Below are 16,778 nucleotides of genomic sequence, written 5' to 3'. Positions count from 1 at the left end.
CAGAATATATTTAGGTTAGGCATTAGGTGTGGGGACAGGCTTTCAAGCCATAAGAATAACCAAAACAGATTGTAGAGATAATGCTGGAGAATGCTGGTATGCTAATCTCTTTTGATTTACAGCTCCCAAAAAAATACTCTGGTGGAGGTATGAATAGCTGCATAATGAATTCCAGTATGCTGATAACAAACTCGTTTTTCTGATACTTTTTGAAACGCTTAGGATTAATTTTTGGACCCCTTCAGCCAGAAGATTGCTGTACAAATTGTTGGAGGGGGCAGCTGCTTAATTTATTTTCTCTGATGGGAGAGGGTAGAGCTAGTCTTTTAAATCTCAGGAGAAGGGGAGGAACTAACTATTCACCCTCTGAAGATCCACCACCCACCCACCCCCTGCCCCGATGTTTTCCTAGTATTCCCTAGTTTATTGTAGGACACTAGGATAGAAGAATGACATTGTTTAATGTCACTGGCCTGCACAGTGTACCTGGAGAATAACAGCACAATAATTCTCTGCAAGATCTGAGGATGAAGTTCAAACCAGCTGGACAACACCTTGTCCATAACTCCTTGCTTTATTTTATCTCTAAGAGTTTCACAGACTAGATAATAGAGAGAGCTCCAGCAAAACACTGTGAACATCCAGAAGGGGTATGTCTGCCAGCTGCAGCAAATCATCAGATCACAGGATTAGGGATCACTTGTTCCTCTTTTTTTTTTTTTTTAAGCCAAGACCAAACAAGTGGAATATTTATTATTTATGCAATTTATTTTATATGTATAGGACTTGTTTTAAACTGAATTGTCTTCAGTAACTTTTCGGCATTGATACTTTATTAATTAGAGAAAGTGCTGAAAACATTAAGCTGGTGGAATGAAAAACATAGCAGTCAATGTAAACTTTACAAACTGTAGTGCAGGTGTTGTACACATGCTGAAAAGTGCTGAGTGAACATGTCTTTGTCATGTCCTAGTCACAGACAAACAAATGTGGAGTTTGTTCATATTGCCCTGGTCTTGAGGTAAAATGGCTTGGAAATAATCCAAGTGGAGGGAGGGGCAGAGAGGGTAGAGTTAGTCCCCCCTGTCTTGGCCTGTTGTTTTGGGTGGGAAGTACCTATAACTGGAATGTACTGCCCTTCCCAGTTTGTAGTACTGGTCTTGTAGGGCTAGGGTAATGGTATCGAGGGGAAGGATTATTGTAATATTGTTTAGGAGAATGGTCTCTTATTTCTGAATGTACTTCTCTGTTTTATTTTGTTGACTCTCAATTCTCTTTCCAAGTGACATGCCTTCTACTCTCTTATCCTTCATCTGGAATGCAGATCTGTACTTCCCTGTACTTGATTTATAGTGTCTCTTCCCTTGACACAAATATTTGATAAATAGTCTAGTTGCTTTTGATGCTCTTTTCTAAAGGAAATATGTTTTTCTCGGCTCCAAACGGAATACATGTAAATGTGTTATAGTAGTGATAGTAACTCTGGTAAAACACTCAGTTATAAAATACCCTTAGTGGGAAACACCCAAACACCCATCCCTTTTTTCCTTTTTTTTTTTTTTTTTTTTTTTTTGTTTTTAAAGGTACTGGAGAACTATTTACTTCACTTCGGCTTAGGCTGTGTACATCTCTGGAATACAGGTAGGCAGGAGGTATGTAGTATGCAGCAGGGATAAGCCAGTAATTACATATTTGCAATTCTTTCCTTATGATGGGGAGCATTATTCTGGTGTATCCTACTGAGCAGTGGGATATTTATTCATTAAGGCTTTGGGCAGACCATACAGATAGACTCTTCGTTGCTGTTTCAGTCCTTCTGTCATGAGGTTTTGGGGAGGATAGTGATACCTTTAAAGGCCGCCATGACAAGGTGTTGTGCTTTGTAAGGTTCAGGGCAGACCAGAGCCTTATCTTGACCTCAGATACTTTCTAAAGGTCTATAGATCAAAGTGCACTACAAAATAGATGTTTGGTTTTGTTCCCTTCAAGAACTAAAAAGACCTTTGGGTTTGATTTAAAATTAGCAGAATACCTTCTCCAGATTTAAAATACCTTATTTAATAAAATGCTAAAGGTGGTTGAAAGTTCAGAACGTTGTTCACATTTAAAGCCTAATACTATTTAAAATACATTTCTTTGTTTTGTATCAGTAGTGTCAATATATACACTTGTTTAATAGAGGTGTATACAATCCCTAGAACCTTACTCCCTGCAGTAGGGCAGAGCAGTGAGCAGGTTTTAATATTTCAGGTAAATACCACAGTTTTCTAACGTAAACAGTACTGAAGGCTGTTAAAGGGACATCGAAGGGAAGTGGAATCTTGAGTGGCGCAGGAGAGAGGCGTAAGGGATGATGGTATTGCCAATATAAAACATCCAGGAATGGAGACATGATATCTAGAAAGTTTGTGCTGTACCCATTCTGTGCTTATAAGGAGTTGAGCCTTTTAGATTTTAAACGTTTAAAATGGTCGTATCTCAGTACTCAGAGTAAACTTCATCAAAACCTACTGGAACGGTTCAGTTGCCATGTATCATACTTGCTGGCAGAGATTCGTAGCCTTATCGTCTCATACAGGCTTCTGTACAGGTTCCCCAGATGCCACTTTTTTCAAAATGTGCTTTGGGCTTTTGTGTTAAACGCAGCTTGCTTCCAAATACAAGCTTCCTGGCTTTGGGGTCTGTGGTCTCATCAATGTACCTGATACTGTTGACCCAGTAGTGATGTGGTGGCCTTGCTGGCAGAAACTTGGATCAGCTGGGACTGGAAAGGCACACAGCAATCAGTCAGCGCATTGCTGAAGGTGATGGTTTTGTTGATGGTGTTTTCTTATTTGATGGAGAATCTTTCCTACGTCGCAGTCCTAGGAGTCACGTTTCTCTGTGATTTGGTTACATTACTCTTGTATGCCCTTGTATCTTTGATTGCCATTAAGAAAGAAAAAAATCCTCTCCTTACCCAGACCTTGCCGCATTCTAGATGCCAGTATGTATTCACAAAACCAGGCTGTTAGGGCTTTGCAAGGTATGTGGTTGGGTGGGTACCTATATTTGCTCCAGAAATTTTGAAGGAGGTAGGAATTGGGTTAGTGTGACCTCAGAGAAATGGAAAGTAAGCAGGTAAACGGACAGATTGTTAGTGAAGCAGTACTACATGAGGCGCCAGCGGGAGGACTGTCAATAAAGCAAAGAGTTTTAGGGTATACATGTGTCTGTATGGACCTTTCTTAACCTATTTTCAGTTCATTGAAGTTAGTCATCTGGTTTGCAAAAGTGGTCAGATACGTAACAGTTAATGATTTTCCCTCACCCCCAGCCTGTTACTCTGGAAAAACTTTTGTGTGGACAAGCTTCTGGCATGTTTTCATCTTGGAATATATAGATTTGCAGTGTTGTTTCTAGAACACAAAATAGTTTTGATGATTCTGCAAGATAGATTCATTTGCTTTAAACTTGAAAAACAAGGTGTTAATCTCTCAGTAATAGCTGGTTTTCATAAGAACTTTTAATATCTGTCTGTGTCTGGGAAGATTTTTAGTTTGGTACATGATTAACATTTTAATCCATCGTTTAGTGTTTTAATGGGCTCGTGTTTCCGTGACTCCATGAAATCCTGCACGAGTGATGCTTTACCTTTTTAGATGCTGGGTTTTTCAGCAGCCAAATACAATTTAAACAATGTTTTCCACAGTGTTTTTAATTAATAGAACTGCCCTTTATATTCGAGTAACCGTTTTTTGGCGGCTGGTTGTGCGATATAATGTAAAGAAACGAGTAACAATGGCAAATGTGTACTATAGTTATGCTGGTGCATAATACCTCAGGTGTGTGAGCGCTGCCAGTTGTACATGCCACTCTGGAACATCTGCATTTGTCCTCTCAAAAGATAGCTGTGTTTCAGACGTGTAGACAGACTGAAGGTGTGTCTAGACCATTGTATTAATGGAATCTGAAAGCAAAATAAAAGTAAGCTTGTTTTGTAGATACTTTATGTAGGTGAACATGCCATTAACTGCAAATAAACGACCTCTGCTTGTAAAGATGTAGCTCACCAGTTGTTATAACAACTATTGAACTAGTAATACTGCACTCGTGCATTTTATAGTAAGGCCTAATAACGCATGTGAGGTTAAATCAAGATTTGTAATTACATTATTTTAAAAGAGCTGTGTGCCCAAATATGATTATCTTATTCAATAAAATGTTTCTAATAATAGTAAGACCAAGCCATGTTCTGCTTTTTTGGAAAACAGGGTAATGAAATTTCATGTGTGGCTTTTTGATATCCTTAAGGAAATCTGTAGCATGGCTTTTGACTCCTCGGTTGGGCTCCAGGTGGTGACTTGCTATTTCTGTGCATGTGTTGAATGAATCAAAAGTTCTTAGAAAGATATAATATTTTAGTGAATGCACATGGTATTAATTCCTTATCATAAACTAACATACACCTGTTAAATGACACCCTACTCTGAAGAGTAGTTAAGTGGAAAGGTCTGTTGTGTATGTTTAGGCCTGTCTGCTTGACTAAATAACTTTAAAAGAGCTGCACAGAAAGAAAACTGATGAGGGAAGTAAATTCTGTTCTGCCTTATGCCTCCATTAAATCGTTCGCTAATTTTTCTGAATGCTTTTGCAAGTCAGCTGACATCTGATCTTTATGAATATTAGTGAAATCCCAAATTGATTTGGCCAGTTAGAAAAACAGATCAGTTACTTTTTTTAAATAAATGTGTTCTATTTGGAGAAATACATAGAAATGCAGTGAAGTGAGATGAAATTGTGGCAGGGATAGACAAATGTTGTCCCTGTGACCTTTTACAGCTGCTGTTAGCTGGATTGATAAATGTATAACGAAGGGTAAAAGTTTACTTTCATGCTGGTTTTTTGCTAGAGGCTCCAAGTCTTTGTGATTTGCTGTTGTAGGAAATGAGAAATGGAATTAATGTAATTAATAGTATTCTAGGTAGACAGCAGAGGTGAAGGGATCTGAGGAGGTTTGCAGGGAACTTTGAGGCAGAAAAAGCATGCAGTAAAAGTCGTCTGCTTCAGAAATGTGCGGTGCAGTACTTAATGTGAGCAAAGATTAGAAGCCCTGATTCCAGGTATTCCCAGAGAGGTTGTGTGCTAGAACGGCACGGCATGGCAGGCAATCTTTTATCTCGGGGCAGATTTTTCATCCCATTGGGCTCTTACAGTTTTGTAGGCCAAGGTAGAAGATGGAAGAGGAAGTAACAGGAGAAATGCACTGCTGATAAGGCTAATGTATGTCTTTTCTTAGGGGTTTTGAAACATCTTGATCCATTCCCAATGAATAATTTCATATCACAGCTCAGGGGCCTTGATTATCTTTAGCTTATCTCTTTAGTCTTACATTCTGGTCGATACAGGTCTTGGCATATTGAGTATCTCCTTGGTTCCTATTGTCAGGAGTATATGGAAACCTCAGCTTGAGAGTCAAAGCTTTAGAAACTCTCTCTGGTTTAGGGATTAACTCTGGTCAAGTCTATGTTGGGAGTAGAAATTAAAGTTAACAGGAGGATTAACGCAACTGTGTAACTAATTCAACTGTAACACAGTGAGAACACTTTATTAATGGTGTATTAAAGGATGAGGTGTTTTGTCCTGGACTATGTATGTTCCTTACTGTAGTCTGTGCCTCTTCTTTAAATTGAATATGCTTGTATGTTTCTTCCATTTTCACCTCAAACATTTAGTATTTGTTTAGACAAATACACAATGAAATCTGACAATATGAAAAAGTATCTGACAATTTTCAGTTGTTTATTTGACTCCGTGATAAATATCACTTCTTCCACTTGCCGGTTAAACAACATGGTGAAGGATATTTAGATATGAAGCTTAAGCACTTAGGGGGAAAAAAGTACTTTAGTAACAACAAAAACTTATGAAAAGAGGTTGCTATGAAATAACAGTTAAAACGTTTTTCATGCAACATGTAAAAATTGATAATTGAAATTATTTTTTTTAAGGTTAATTAGAACTGTTAACAAGTGGAACCCAAGTGCCAATACAGAGTTTAATGTTTTATGTATTTATATTACTTGCCAAATACTTCTTCATTTTCATCAGTGAAATAATATTTTGGGGTAGTTGACAGACAACCTTTTTTCTTCACCAAAGATAATTAATGCAGATTTCATTGTTCTGAAAGGTCCCTTCACCTTTATAGAACAACTCATTTAGTGATATTATTATTTTATTATTATTTTCTCTTTTTCTGATTTTTATTTCCATAAATAATTCAAACTTGAACTCATTTAAAAGGAGAGAGAGAATTAATTAAATTTGCATTGATGAGCATTTTCATTTGCTTTTTTCCTGGAATTGGGAGTGGCTACTGGGGATGATCTTTGTCCTTGCTGTTTTCCCTAGTGACGCGGAGCCCAGTTCAACTGAACTGAAAATGCAATATGGGAAGAATTGGGAACTTTGCCTTCAGGGAACACGTATTTTTTCCACAGACATGCTCATGCGCATGACCAGAGAAAAGCAGACCCCACCTATACTTTGAGAAATATCTTTGCTCTATTCATTATTGAGTAGTTGGCAAAGGCCATTTCAGTTGTATGTAGTAATAAATACATTAAAAAAAAACCCAACAGTGTTAGATATTAGGAAGAAAGGTTAAAAAATGCACAGTTTTGCCACAATGTACATCGGTCATGCTCCCAGATCTTGAATGCTTTATGCAGATTTGGTGACTTTAGTTATAAAAGATACAGTAAAGGCTGGTAAGGGTGATGAGAGGTGTTCAGAAAGCTTCCACAAATAGTCTGACTTTGCTTGGAAGAGGTGTGACTTGATGAGTGCATATATCGTGTATAAAATCATGAAAAACTGAATAGAATGTGGTCAAGGAGTTTGGTAGCACAAGAAAACATCCATTTGAATTGAGGCTGACGTTTTTATAGCCACAGATCGACTTTTACACAAAGCACAAGTAAACTGTGCCCCCTCTCATTTGGGAGGCAAAAATGTATAAATGTGTCTAAAAACAAAAAAATTCAACAGATTTACGTAGAAGTACTGACTGGTAATAAACTATATTAAAACTCTGGCTGAAAAGCCTGAGAAAGTATCCTGGGAGCCCTGGTGTTATTCACTCTTGTTCTTGCACCTTTTTTTTTCCTTAAGAATTTATTGTAGGTTGCTGTCAGAGAAGGTAATTAAGAGACTTTGGGTCTTGCCCATTATGATTTTGTGATATTACCCTTGTCAGTAGTATGATAGATTATGGAAGCGGTTTTAGGTTGAAGGTGTAATGTTGGGCAGGATTCAGAGCGTGTGTGAGCGGGCGCTGTAAAACCTGGCACATGGGCTAATCCTGGTGACTGAAGTGTTTCAGTAGTAGTATAATCTGCAACAGTTTATCGAATGGCAATTTTTTTGCTTTAACAGAAAGTATTGCATTTTAGTGTCACATTCCTTGTTCTTTTTGTGATACTACCTGCCCAGGAAGGCAATGACTGAAGAGCAGTATGTGTGCCTGTTGAAATACAGAGCCAGCTGCAGGCTGTGTGGCGTATACTGTATTGGCATATGGCCTTCAGTACCTGGCTCATGCCAGGAAACACGATTTTGGAAGGGCTCAAGACATGACTTTGAATTTACTGTCTGAAGTGTGCCTTCTGTATGCTACCTGAAGAGAAGTAGGTTGAGATTAATTTAAGCCTCTTGCTTTATTTACTGCAACCTCACTGCAGCACCTCCCAGTAACTGTGATACCTGCAAGTGAGATTGTTTCAGAATAAAGGTTATAGAAGAATCAAAATACTTCATAGAAGGTCTGAGATGATGTGGTGGCCAGTCTTTTAAGAAATGTAAAGTTTTCGTATCAGCAATGCCTAATTTATGCTAATTGTGCAAGCATGATGTTTGCAAGACTTGTACATCAGTCCAAAATGTCATGTCTAGGAGTTGCAGTAGGCTGTGTACGTGCATGTTAGATATTGCTCTGTAATGAACTGCCCTGGTCACGGGTACAAACAACGATATCAAAATAGCTGGTTAAGGAGACCTGAATCTTCTGCAAGATCTTTTCTAAATTAGAAGTTGGGGTTTTGCAAAGAGTTTTCACCTTGGTTTTGATTGTGCTGAAATATAAGATGTCTTGTAGCAACACAAGTTTTGCAAACTGGTGATGTGCTTTCCTTTTCCAAAGTTACAGGGAATCTTTTTTGTGAAGTAGAACCTGGGTATTGTATTTCCGTGGTGTTTTTATCTTTGTTGTATACTCAGACCTAATTCCTACTTCAAAACTGTAATTCTGTGGTGTACATTTATTTAGATACCCTTAAATCCGGAGAACAGTTCTGTGTGGTCTTTTTGCTCTGCTTAGGTCCATTTTTGACATCACTGTGAATCATTCTCAAGGTTCATTAAATCGACTTCTTAAATTATATGACTTGCTTCTGTCAATAGTTTGACATGGCTTAATTGCTATACAGTTTGTTCTGAAAAACATATTTATTCAGAAGGTAATGAATCTTGTTTAAATATATTCAACTGCATTGACTTTGTCCCTGTTTTATCTTCTACTTACTACTCAAACGTTTGGTAGCAGCCTCACAAGGTCACATCTAAAGGAGTTCTGTACCTGTGCTGGGTTCAGTGTGATGGGAAAACTGTTCCATCTGCAGCAGATGTTCCAGCATGTCCCTATACACACAGAAAAATTACCCTTTAATGTAAAAACAGGTCCTGATAGGTTAGCGCTTTTGTTTGCAGTGTGTGATGCTTACTAGCTTGTGGTATGGGGTGGGATGCTCAGAAAGTTCCCAGGTCAGTATTGTCTGGCTACGTCCACTCTGTTTTTGCTTCATTTTGTCTGGTAGTTAGTAGGGGTTGTGAGGTTGCTTGTTGTTATTTTACCTCCAGAAATGTGATCATGGCTCACAACTGAGGTGCAAAAAGGTTTCCCTCTTTCCAAACTCCCTTACACAACTGTTATGGTTTGAGGAACCCACAACAACTTACCGTTGTTCAGACAATCATTCTGTCACCCAGTGACCCCCCCACTCAGCAAGGGGAATTGGGAAAAGCGAGGAAACCTGAGGGTTGAAATATAAACAGATTTAATAGAATAAGACTAGATAATTAACATTAATAACACTAAAGAACCAATATTGATACTGATACCAATATAAAATATACACGGCTTATACTCAGCCAATTCTATCAGTAGGAAGCTGTGCACTCCCAGCAGTGGACATCAGATGTCGGACACTGTGAGCACTGCAGCTTCGGGAGGAAGGGAAGGGCTCAGGGGTCCAGCACCAGGTCAAGAAATTCTCAGGATGGCAGCCATCACAGCAAAGAGACAACATCTCTGCAAACTTTCTAATTTATGTTGAATGTGGCGTTCATGGTATGAAATAATCCAGCTTGTGTCAAGTGCCTGGGTTGCTCCTCCTCGTCCCTGCACCTGGATAACTTGAAAACACGGAGGCCTTGACACCCACATACCATAGTGGGCTATAAAGTAAATATTTTCACAAATTCAGACACTACAGTCTTCTAAAAGTGCGGTTTTCCCAGGCATTAGAAGATAAATTAGTCCTGTGTTGCTCAAACCAGGACAACAACAATAACATCTAGTTCCAGAAAGAAAAGTGTATGAAAATGTGGGGGTTTATTAAAGAGGATGAGCCAGAGGATGAAAAGGTGGTGATTTTTTTTTTTTACTATCCCCTGTGTATGTTTATTTTGAGCCTCTATCAAAACCATCTTAAAAATTGAAAAAAAAAAAAAAAAAAACCCAAACACATGCTAGCAGAGTAAAGAGTGGCATAACAAGTGTAACAAAACCCAAAACTGATCGAAGAATGGAACCATATTCAAACAAGGAAAACAAACTCTGATAAGTCGAATATAAAGGCATAATAAGGCATGCCTCAAGGGATCATGAAAAACAGCTGATGGCATCAAAACAATAACAAAACTTTTCAGATGTTTCAGGAGCAGTAAACCTATCTGTTTGCTTCTGGTTAGGAAGATTGTTCAAAGAAAAAAAGGCCATAGCAGGAAAACTCTTTTTTTGTTGTTGTTGTTGGTATTTTTTGTGGAGGGGTTAATGGAGTACTGGATGTATTACTATCCTGAGTCTCTTGAAAGGGGAGTCTGGCTGTATTGGAGCAGGTGATCAATGATGTGGGCGTATAGAGGAGATGAGACATGTGGAATGGCCGAGCCTACCTGCAGCCTAAAGTCTTGTTATTATTTTAGCAGCAGGTTTTTAAATTGCTATGAAGTGTGGAATCCCTTTCATCAGCTGCATGCAGTTTCTCCACTCTTCCCTTTATCCTGATTCAGCTTATTTGTATTGCCCTTTTGTAAACTAAATTTGTCAAATGATCATTTAAAAGCAAAAATGCCCTTTTCAGGGACTCTTTTTTTTATTAGATTATTTCAGTTTTTATTTTGGTTGGAGATCAAATAGCTTTTGGCACTTGCGCTATAGTTGCTTAATTTCTCCTGCTGTTCTTCTTTCTAGTCATACTTTGTCATGTTTATGCCATTTGTATTGATGGGGTTTGTTTGTTTTTCACAGTGACTACAGTTCCTGTCTCACCTCTTTGATTGAAGAGGACTATGACCCAGAAATGAACTCTCCACTGTAGAACAAGAAGCTCTTCTGGAATAACTTGTGTCCCTTTAAAAGCAGCACCCAGTCTACAAAAAAAATAGAGTAGAAGAGATTATTTTTGGACCTGGCATTTCTTTCTTCATATGATCTATGTTTCAGCATGTAAATGGTGAAAAACGGGGAGATAGAAATTTGTGCCTGCTTTTGAGCTTTATATCACGTAGTGCTTAGCTCTGTTGGAGCATTAACCAAGTTACGTGAAAACCAGAGTATATCCTAACATTCATTTTTTAAAATACTATACCTTTTTTTAGCAGATGTATGTGATAAAAATGAAGTTTATATTTTAAGAGCACTTGGGCAGATGCTTCTTGTTTAGATCTCAGCATTTGGAGCAAGCGTTTTTATGTAACATCGTCCTTTTTCCAGAGTGTTCAGGTTGATCTGCTGCAGATCATGAATTATCCAGCAGACTTGAGTGTATCTGTTCAGTATTAACCATGGTGTTGCTCTGAATGTTGTCATGCAGACTTGACAAACCTTTTTGTAATGTAAAGGCCGACTTCTCTACTACCACAACCAGAGGAAATTTAATGAGGTGAACGTGGTGGTGGCTTTTTTTTTTTAATATAAATTACCTTCTTAGGTATTTTTTTTTTGTAGTGAGAGTGAAAAGAGAGGTTAAAATGAGCAGCTGAGGGGGTGAAGGGCACAGTTGGCACAAAGTGCGGCCTCTTGTGCTCTGCTTTGAGACGCACTATTGCCTCAAGGCTGGCCTTACAGCATACTGGAGAAGGAAGGAACTCGAAGATCAGTGAAGCACAGAAACTGAGGACATTGGACTGCAGAGGCCAAACTCAGGGTAAGTGATCATGTGTACTTTTTTTCTTTGCTTATATGGTGTTCACGGATAAAGTCGAAAAATAAAGCAAAATGGTAAACTGGAAAACCTTCCACACAAAGGCAGAATTCAGTTATACGGAGCAATAATGGAATTTTCATTGCTTTGAGCAGTGGAAATCACTATGACATGTTGGAAAGCACAATTCAGTTTCCGATTCCTCAGTGAGACACCTCAGCTGGTCCTCAGTTGAAGATTCTTCAGCCAGCTTGTGTTCTGTTCCCAACCGTTTGGTTTCTTAGCTATGAAAGCAGTTTCAGCGTAGGATATTCCCTGGTTTATGGAAGTTGGTGCATCTGAATACAGTTTTAAGTTCAGGGTGCCGGAGCTGCTATACGGTTGTCTTTCAGGTCTCTGATATTCTCTCAGTGTCTCTAACATCATCACCAGTTTGGTCATATTTAATTTACAGCCTCTGGAATAAAACATGCAGTGATCACCCCTTTCTAAATCAAGGCAATGAGTAATGAAGGAATGTGCCCCAAATTCTGTCATGTCTTGATTTTACACATCTGTGCATTGTATGGCTTTTGTATGCTGTTTGTTCTCTTTTCTTCTCACCTCCACACCCATCCTATCATGAATTTCATGGGTGTGTTAATTGTAAACAGGAAGTAACTGGGAATGTTTAAGTTCTTACCTGTGTTGGTCAGAGGAACAAAGTCAGCAGGAAGAAAAAATGCTTAAGTGTAATATGAAAAACTAGAGCACTTCTCCCCTCCTGTTCATATAGGCCAAGCTTTGGGAAATAAATTGTATTATTATTTCAGTTTGGAAAAGTTGACAGTTCAGGGAACGTTCTTTTCATTTACAGATCCTGGCCATGAGGTTTGATGCCTCATTTTATTGAAGGGAGACACTGGACCTAAATGGCGCAGCATGACTTTGTTCCTGCCTGGCTTAACTTCTCAACGCCACAGTCAACCAAGGTAACGTCAATACAGATCACCTTCTTTTACAGCTATGACAAGAATTAAAAGCAAAAAAATTTCCCAGTGTTTTGTTGAACTTAAGGTGTTTAATTTTAACTTCTTTTGTGTTTTTTAAAGGCTTTTGGAAACTTACTAAGGTGGAAATATTATTTTTTTTTGTTTCAACAAATGTATCCCATTTGTTTCAGAGGAGAAGCATCCTTTGTGTTCAGACATGGAAGTAGTTCAGTGTCTTTGCATTGAAACTTCAGTGGGATCCCATGTAGAAAATAATCAAAGAAATGGCCCTAAATCTGTGGGAGTCAAGACTCGAGCTGCCACTTAGTTATAATTCAGAATATAATTTGGGTTTGATTTATGAAAATAATCTGACCCTTGCTGAGTAGGAGATTGATGATAGGCCCTTGGGCTCTAACTCCAAATTCAGAAATACTCATTAGTTTTTTGCAACCTTAAAATGAGGGCAGTTTGCCTATCATCTTTCTAAAACAGGTTCCAGAAGAAGCTTAGGTTGACCCAGGAAATCTGTTTTAAGACTTTTAACAATTTGCATTGCTTCTGCATGATGGTGGAGAAAAAAAAAAAAAAAAAAAAAAAACCAACAACAACAAAAACACTTTAATTAGCAAGCCAGATCATGATGGACAACATTGATGAAAAAGTGAAAACGCAGCTTTCACTTCTGTGCTTTCCATGCTCCATAGGAGGAGACAAAAGTAATTTCGGGATATTTTATCCATTTAAAACAAACCTCTGAATCTTTTATAAATGAGAAAAAGTGAAGAGAAGAAATTCTTTGGAATCTTAATGCTAGAAGCATTAAGGTTTTCTACAGCATCATAGTCGTTTCAGCCCAAAAGTGCTTTAATTTATTTCAGTATCTCTGAATTTTAGTCAGACTGATTGGATCCTCCATTGCTGTCTGCTTTTCTGTCTTTAGAGGGAGTGAATGAAAGAGCACCTGTGTATCACAGAATTTCTTAAATGAACTTTGCAGAAAGTATGTGTTTGCAAAGACTGCTGCTAAGATTAGTGTGTTAGGTTCACTCTGATTCTGTGTAGGATACACTGATTTGTTTGCTGTTCTGGTCGGGTTCACGTGATTGTTGATGTCATTGTCTCAACAATGCAGATACGGATGCCGTATTGAAAACTCATACAGGAACGTGGGGTCTGGATTGACAAAATGGCATTGTTGGACTGACAGGCTCCTGGAGTGCCCTAAGGAACACTTCATTACATCACCTTTTTCTTTCCTCAGTCCCCTGCAGCCACCTTTGAGAAACATGGAGAGCATCTTCCACGGGGAGAAGGCCGCTTTGGGGTGAGCCGTAGGAGACACAACTCTTCTGATGGATTTTTCAATAATGGACCCCTCCGAACTGCGGGAGGTGAGTAGGAAGGATCAGAGTGCAGCCTGAGAGCAAACACTTTGGAATATTCTACAGAATGAAGAATTCTGCAGAATATAAACAACATTTTCCAAAACTGTACATTTTCAAAACATACTATAAGAAACTTGTGCTCTTCTCCCATACCATGTGCTCAGGCCTTACGGGGTTTCTGTGGCAACTGTACGTGCATTGTTTAGCTTGATTTGTTTTCTGATATGGTCACACAGTAGCTTAGTAGTTATTTAGTGAACATTGACTTAACAACAAGAAAAACAGCCTGATATTTCCAGTATTGTGTGTGCTGTGTTGACTTTTTTATTTGCATCCTTATCTCCTTTTGTTTAGACTGCTGGCATCAGCCGTCCCTTCTCCGCCATGATTCTGTAGATTCTGGTGTTTCTAAAGGAGCTCACGTTGGGCTTTCTGGCAGTCAGCCTGGCTGGCATGGTCCCTCACGGGGCCATGATGGCGTGAACCAGCGTGGTGGAGGAGGAACTGGAGTTCATCGCCACTGGAATGGCAACTTCCATTCTCGGAAAAGTTCCGCCTTTCAAGAAAAGCTGCCTGTTGAATCCAGGGAAGAGAAGAAGGAAGATAAAGAGCAGTTGCAATTTGAGGAAGAAGACTTTGTAAGTGTGTAGCTTCTCACGAGAAGTGGCAGCTGTGAGAAGTAGCTTTTCAGATCTCATTTTAATTAGCATTGATAGGTGGTGAGGATCTAGGGTTGCATTCCATTCCATGTTTCAGATCAAAACAGATTTAACAAAATTACTCCAGTGCTGACAGGATGATAATTGGTACCTAGAGTCCTCACGATTTGCCGTTGGATTATAGGTTTTGGCACTTTACTATATTTTGCCAAATGGTTATTGTGAACTGAAGACAGCATTGTAACACAGAAGCCTGATCTTCAGCAAAACCCGTAAGATGACACTTTGGTCTGCCACAGGAAGAGCAGTTGTACTGACTTTGTGGCTTTGTTTACAAAGCCTTTTTTTTTTTTTTTTTTTTTTTGCTAAGTACATCTATTCAGCTTATCTTTAGTCTGCCTGCTGTTCCCGTCTCTTGCATTCTGGTACACGTTGGTGTTTGTGATAACCTTCCCAATCTTGTTCATGACATGTGCTCAGACCTTTGCAGCCATCTGTCTTGAATCTTCTGGAATAGTATCTTTTTGTCAGAGATATTTTTCTCTCTCTGTGTTAATCTGTGGATTGGGGTTTCTTGAGCCATTTCTTCTACTGGTGTCACCAATTCATCAACTTTCTTCTTATCCAGCATTTTGATTCACGTGGTATTACCAGTATTATAGTCTCTTACATTCTGGCTCTGTTTTTATTGGAATTTAGTTTTCCAAACTTTACAAAATAGTATTTGGACTTACGGCTTTCATCCTTACCATGTGCATTCCTTAATGCAAATACTTTGAGATATACGCACCTTTTCTGCTTTCTCTTGACAATTTAATTTTTTTCTCCTGTCCCCTGATGAGGATTTTATTGTTATCAGATCGTGTATTTTGGAGTTTGCATCTTGTTTCTTGCTCTCTCTAGGCTCCTCTTGACAGGTGTAATGAGGTCAATGTTGTCTTGTATGGTTCTGGTAACTCAGTCCCTTCACCTAATGCAATTCCTCTGACTTCATCTTCAATGCTAAAGCCATTGTTGCCTCCAGTAATGGGAGTTTCTGGTAATAGTGTGCACACTTGAGTGTATAGTCATCTTGAGCTTTTTGCTGTCTTATTCAGCTTTTCTATCTGGAAGGGTGTTTACAGCTGAAATTGTCGTGGCAGTTTGATGGCACTGCTTCCATTCAGGAAGTTAGGAATTGGAGTGAAATACATGAATGCCACATAGCTGCTTCAGGCCAAAATCTAGAGTCTACACTTAAATTGCCACAGGAGCCAGTTTAATTTAAGCTGCCATTTTTTTTTTAAGTGAAGTGCCTGGGGAGTGATTGCATGCTGTTGTTCGACTGCTTCTGCTGGGAGTGGCAGCCTGCATCACAGGGTGGTTAACACCTGGAGAGCAGTGATAAAGCTTGTGTGTAGATTTCTGTTAACCTGATTTCCCCAGAATACTGTAGTTCAGGACTTCTATAAGCTTGTTCTTTAGACTGTCAAAAGCCTGTTGAAATGTAGAAAGTTAGTGTAACAATTGCAACTGTGCACTGTTGTAGTGTGTCTTGGTCTAAATCTTTCTTTCATGTACTTCTTCATTCTCTTCTTCAGTGCCTTGATGAGTGCCTTCCCCAACTACATGGCTGTTTCTTCTGTAATTACTTCCCCCAATTTTTTTTAAGGTTATAATGTCACACGCTGTCTAGTAGCAAGCTTTGCTAAATAACTTCTGTATTGTCTTTGCCATAGTAGTGAAACTAATGCATACTGTGGTTAAGTACGTAGCTGTTAAGCCTGTATGGCTGACGGTGGCAACACTTTTCCTGAAAGATCTGCCAAACAGGCTATTAGTCAAAGTTCTCCTGTGGTGTGAGCACCCCTGCTATAAAACCGACCTGTAACTGAAAAATGAAGCACTGAAACAGAGGGATTTCTAGGGTCTGAGGCAGGAATTTATGCTATGGTGTGACATTTTTTCCTAACTCTTATAGAACAGGAATGCCTACTATTTCAGAAGCTCATTATTAGAGACTTATGCTGTCACCGTAGTAACTAACATATGAAGAATTCATTAAAAAGAGGAAAAAGATGGCTTTATTTTGAACTGAAGTTATTTGGGACGGGGGAAGAGGAATAGCTAATCAGGAACACTTGTCATTGCATGCTTAGATTTTCTTTACTCTGCTTTGAGCTTGGACACATCCTTAGTTGTTCCACTAAGTTGAATTCTGATACCGAATCAGAGGTAAGTCTGCAGAGAGCACTGAGTCTGTGTGCAGTAATTTTCCTGAAAAGTGCAGTCTGAAGCTTAACGTAAATATACATG

The 16,778-nt window shown here is 38.8% G+C and overlaps 1 protein-coding gene across 3 annotated transcripts in view; it reads left to right on the top strand.

The window, feature by feature from the left end:
* Positions 1-16,778, top strand: part of GPBP1L1 (GC-rich promoter binding protein 1 like 1) — a 34,349-nt gene that overhangs the window by 5,777 nt on the left and 11,794 nt on the right. The window contains exons 2-6 of one of the 3 annotated variants that reach the window (XM_054210759.1): positions 1,584-1,641; positions 10,571-11,468; positions 12,322-12,436; positions 13,701-13,830; positions 14,179-14,462. In XM_054210759.1, the coding sequence (XP_054066734.1) occupies positions 12,377-12,436; positions 13,701-13,830; positions 14,179-14,462 (474 nt within the window). In that variant the 5' untranslated portion in view covers positions 1,584-1,641; positions 10,571-11,468; positions 12,322-12,376. Of the gene's footprint in view, positions 1-1,583; positions 1,653-10,570; positions 11,469-12,321; positions 12,437-13,700; positions 13,831-14,178; positions 14,463-16,778 lie in introns of all 3 variants that reach the window. The other 2 variants (XM_054210760.1, XM_054210758.1) reach the window with 2 other exon arrangements.

The sequence above is a fragment of the Rissa tridactyla genome, chromosome 8, assembly GCF_028500815.1.
Source record: "Rissa tridactyla isolate bRisTri1 chromosome 8, bRisTri1.patW.cur.20221130, whole genome shotgun sequence".
In the NCBI taxonomy this organism is placed as follows: Eukaryota; Metazoa; Chordata; class Aves; order Charadriiformes; family Laridae; genus Rissa; species Rissa tridactyla.
The sequence above is the reverse complement of the archived record's forward strand: the minus strand, read 5'-3'. Positions and strand labels throughout refer to the sequence as shown.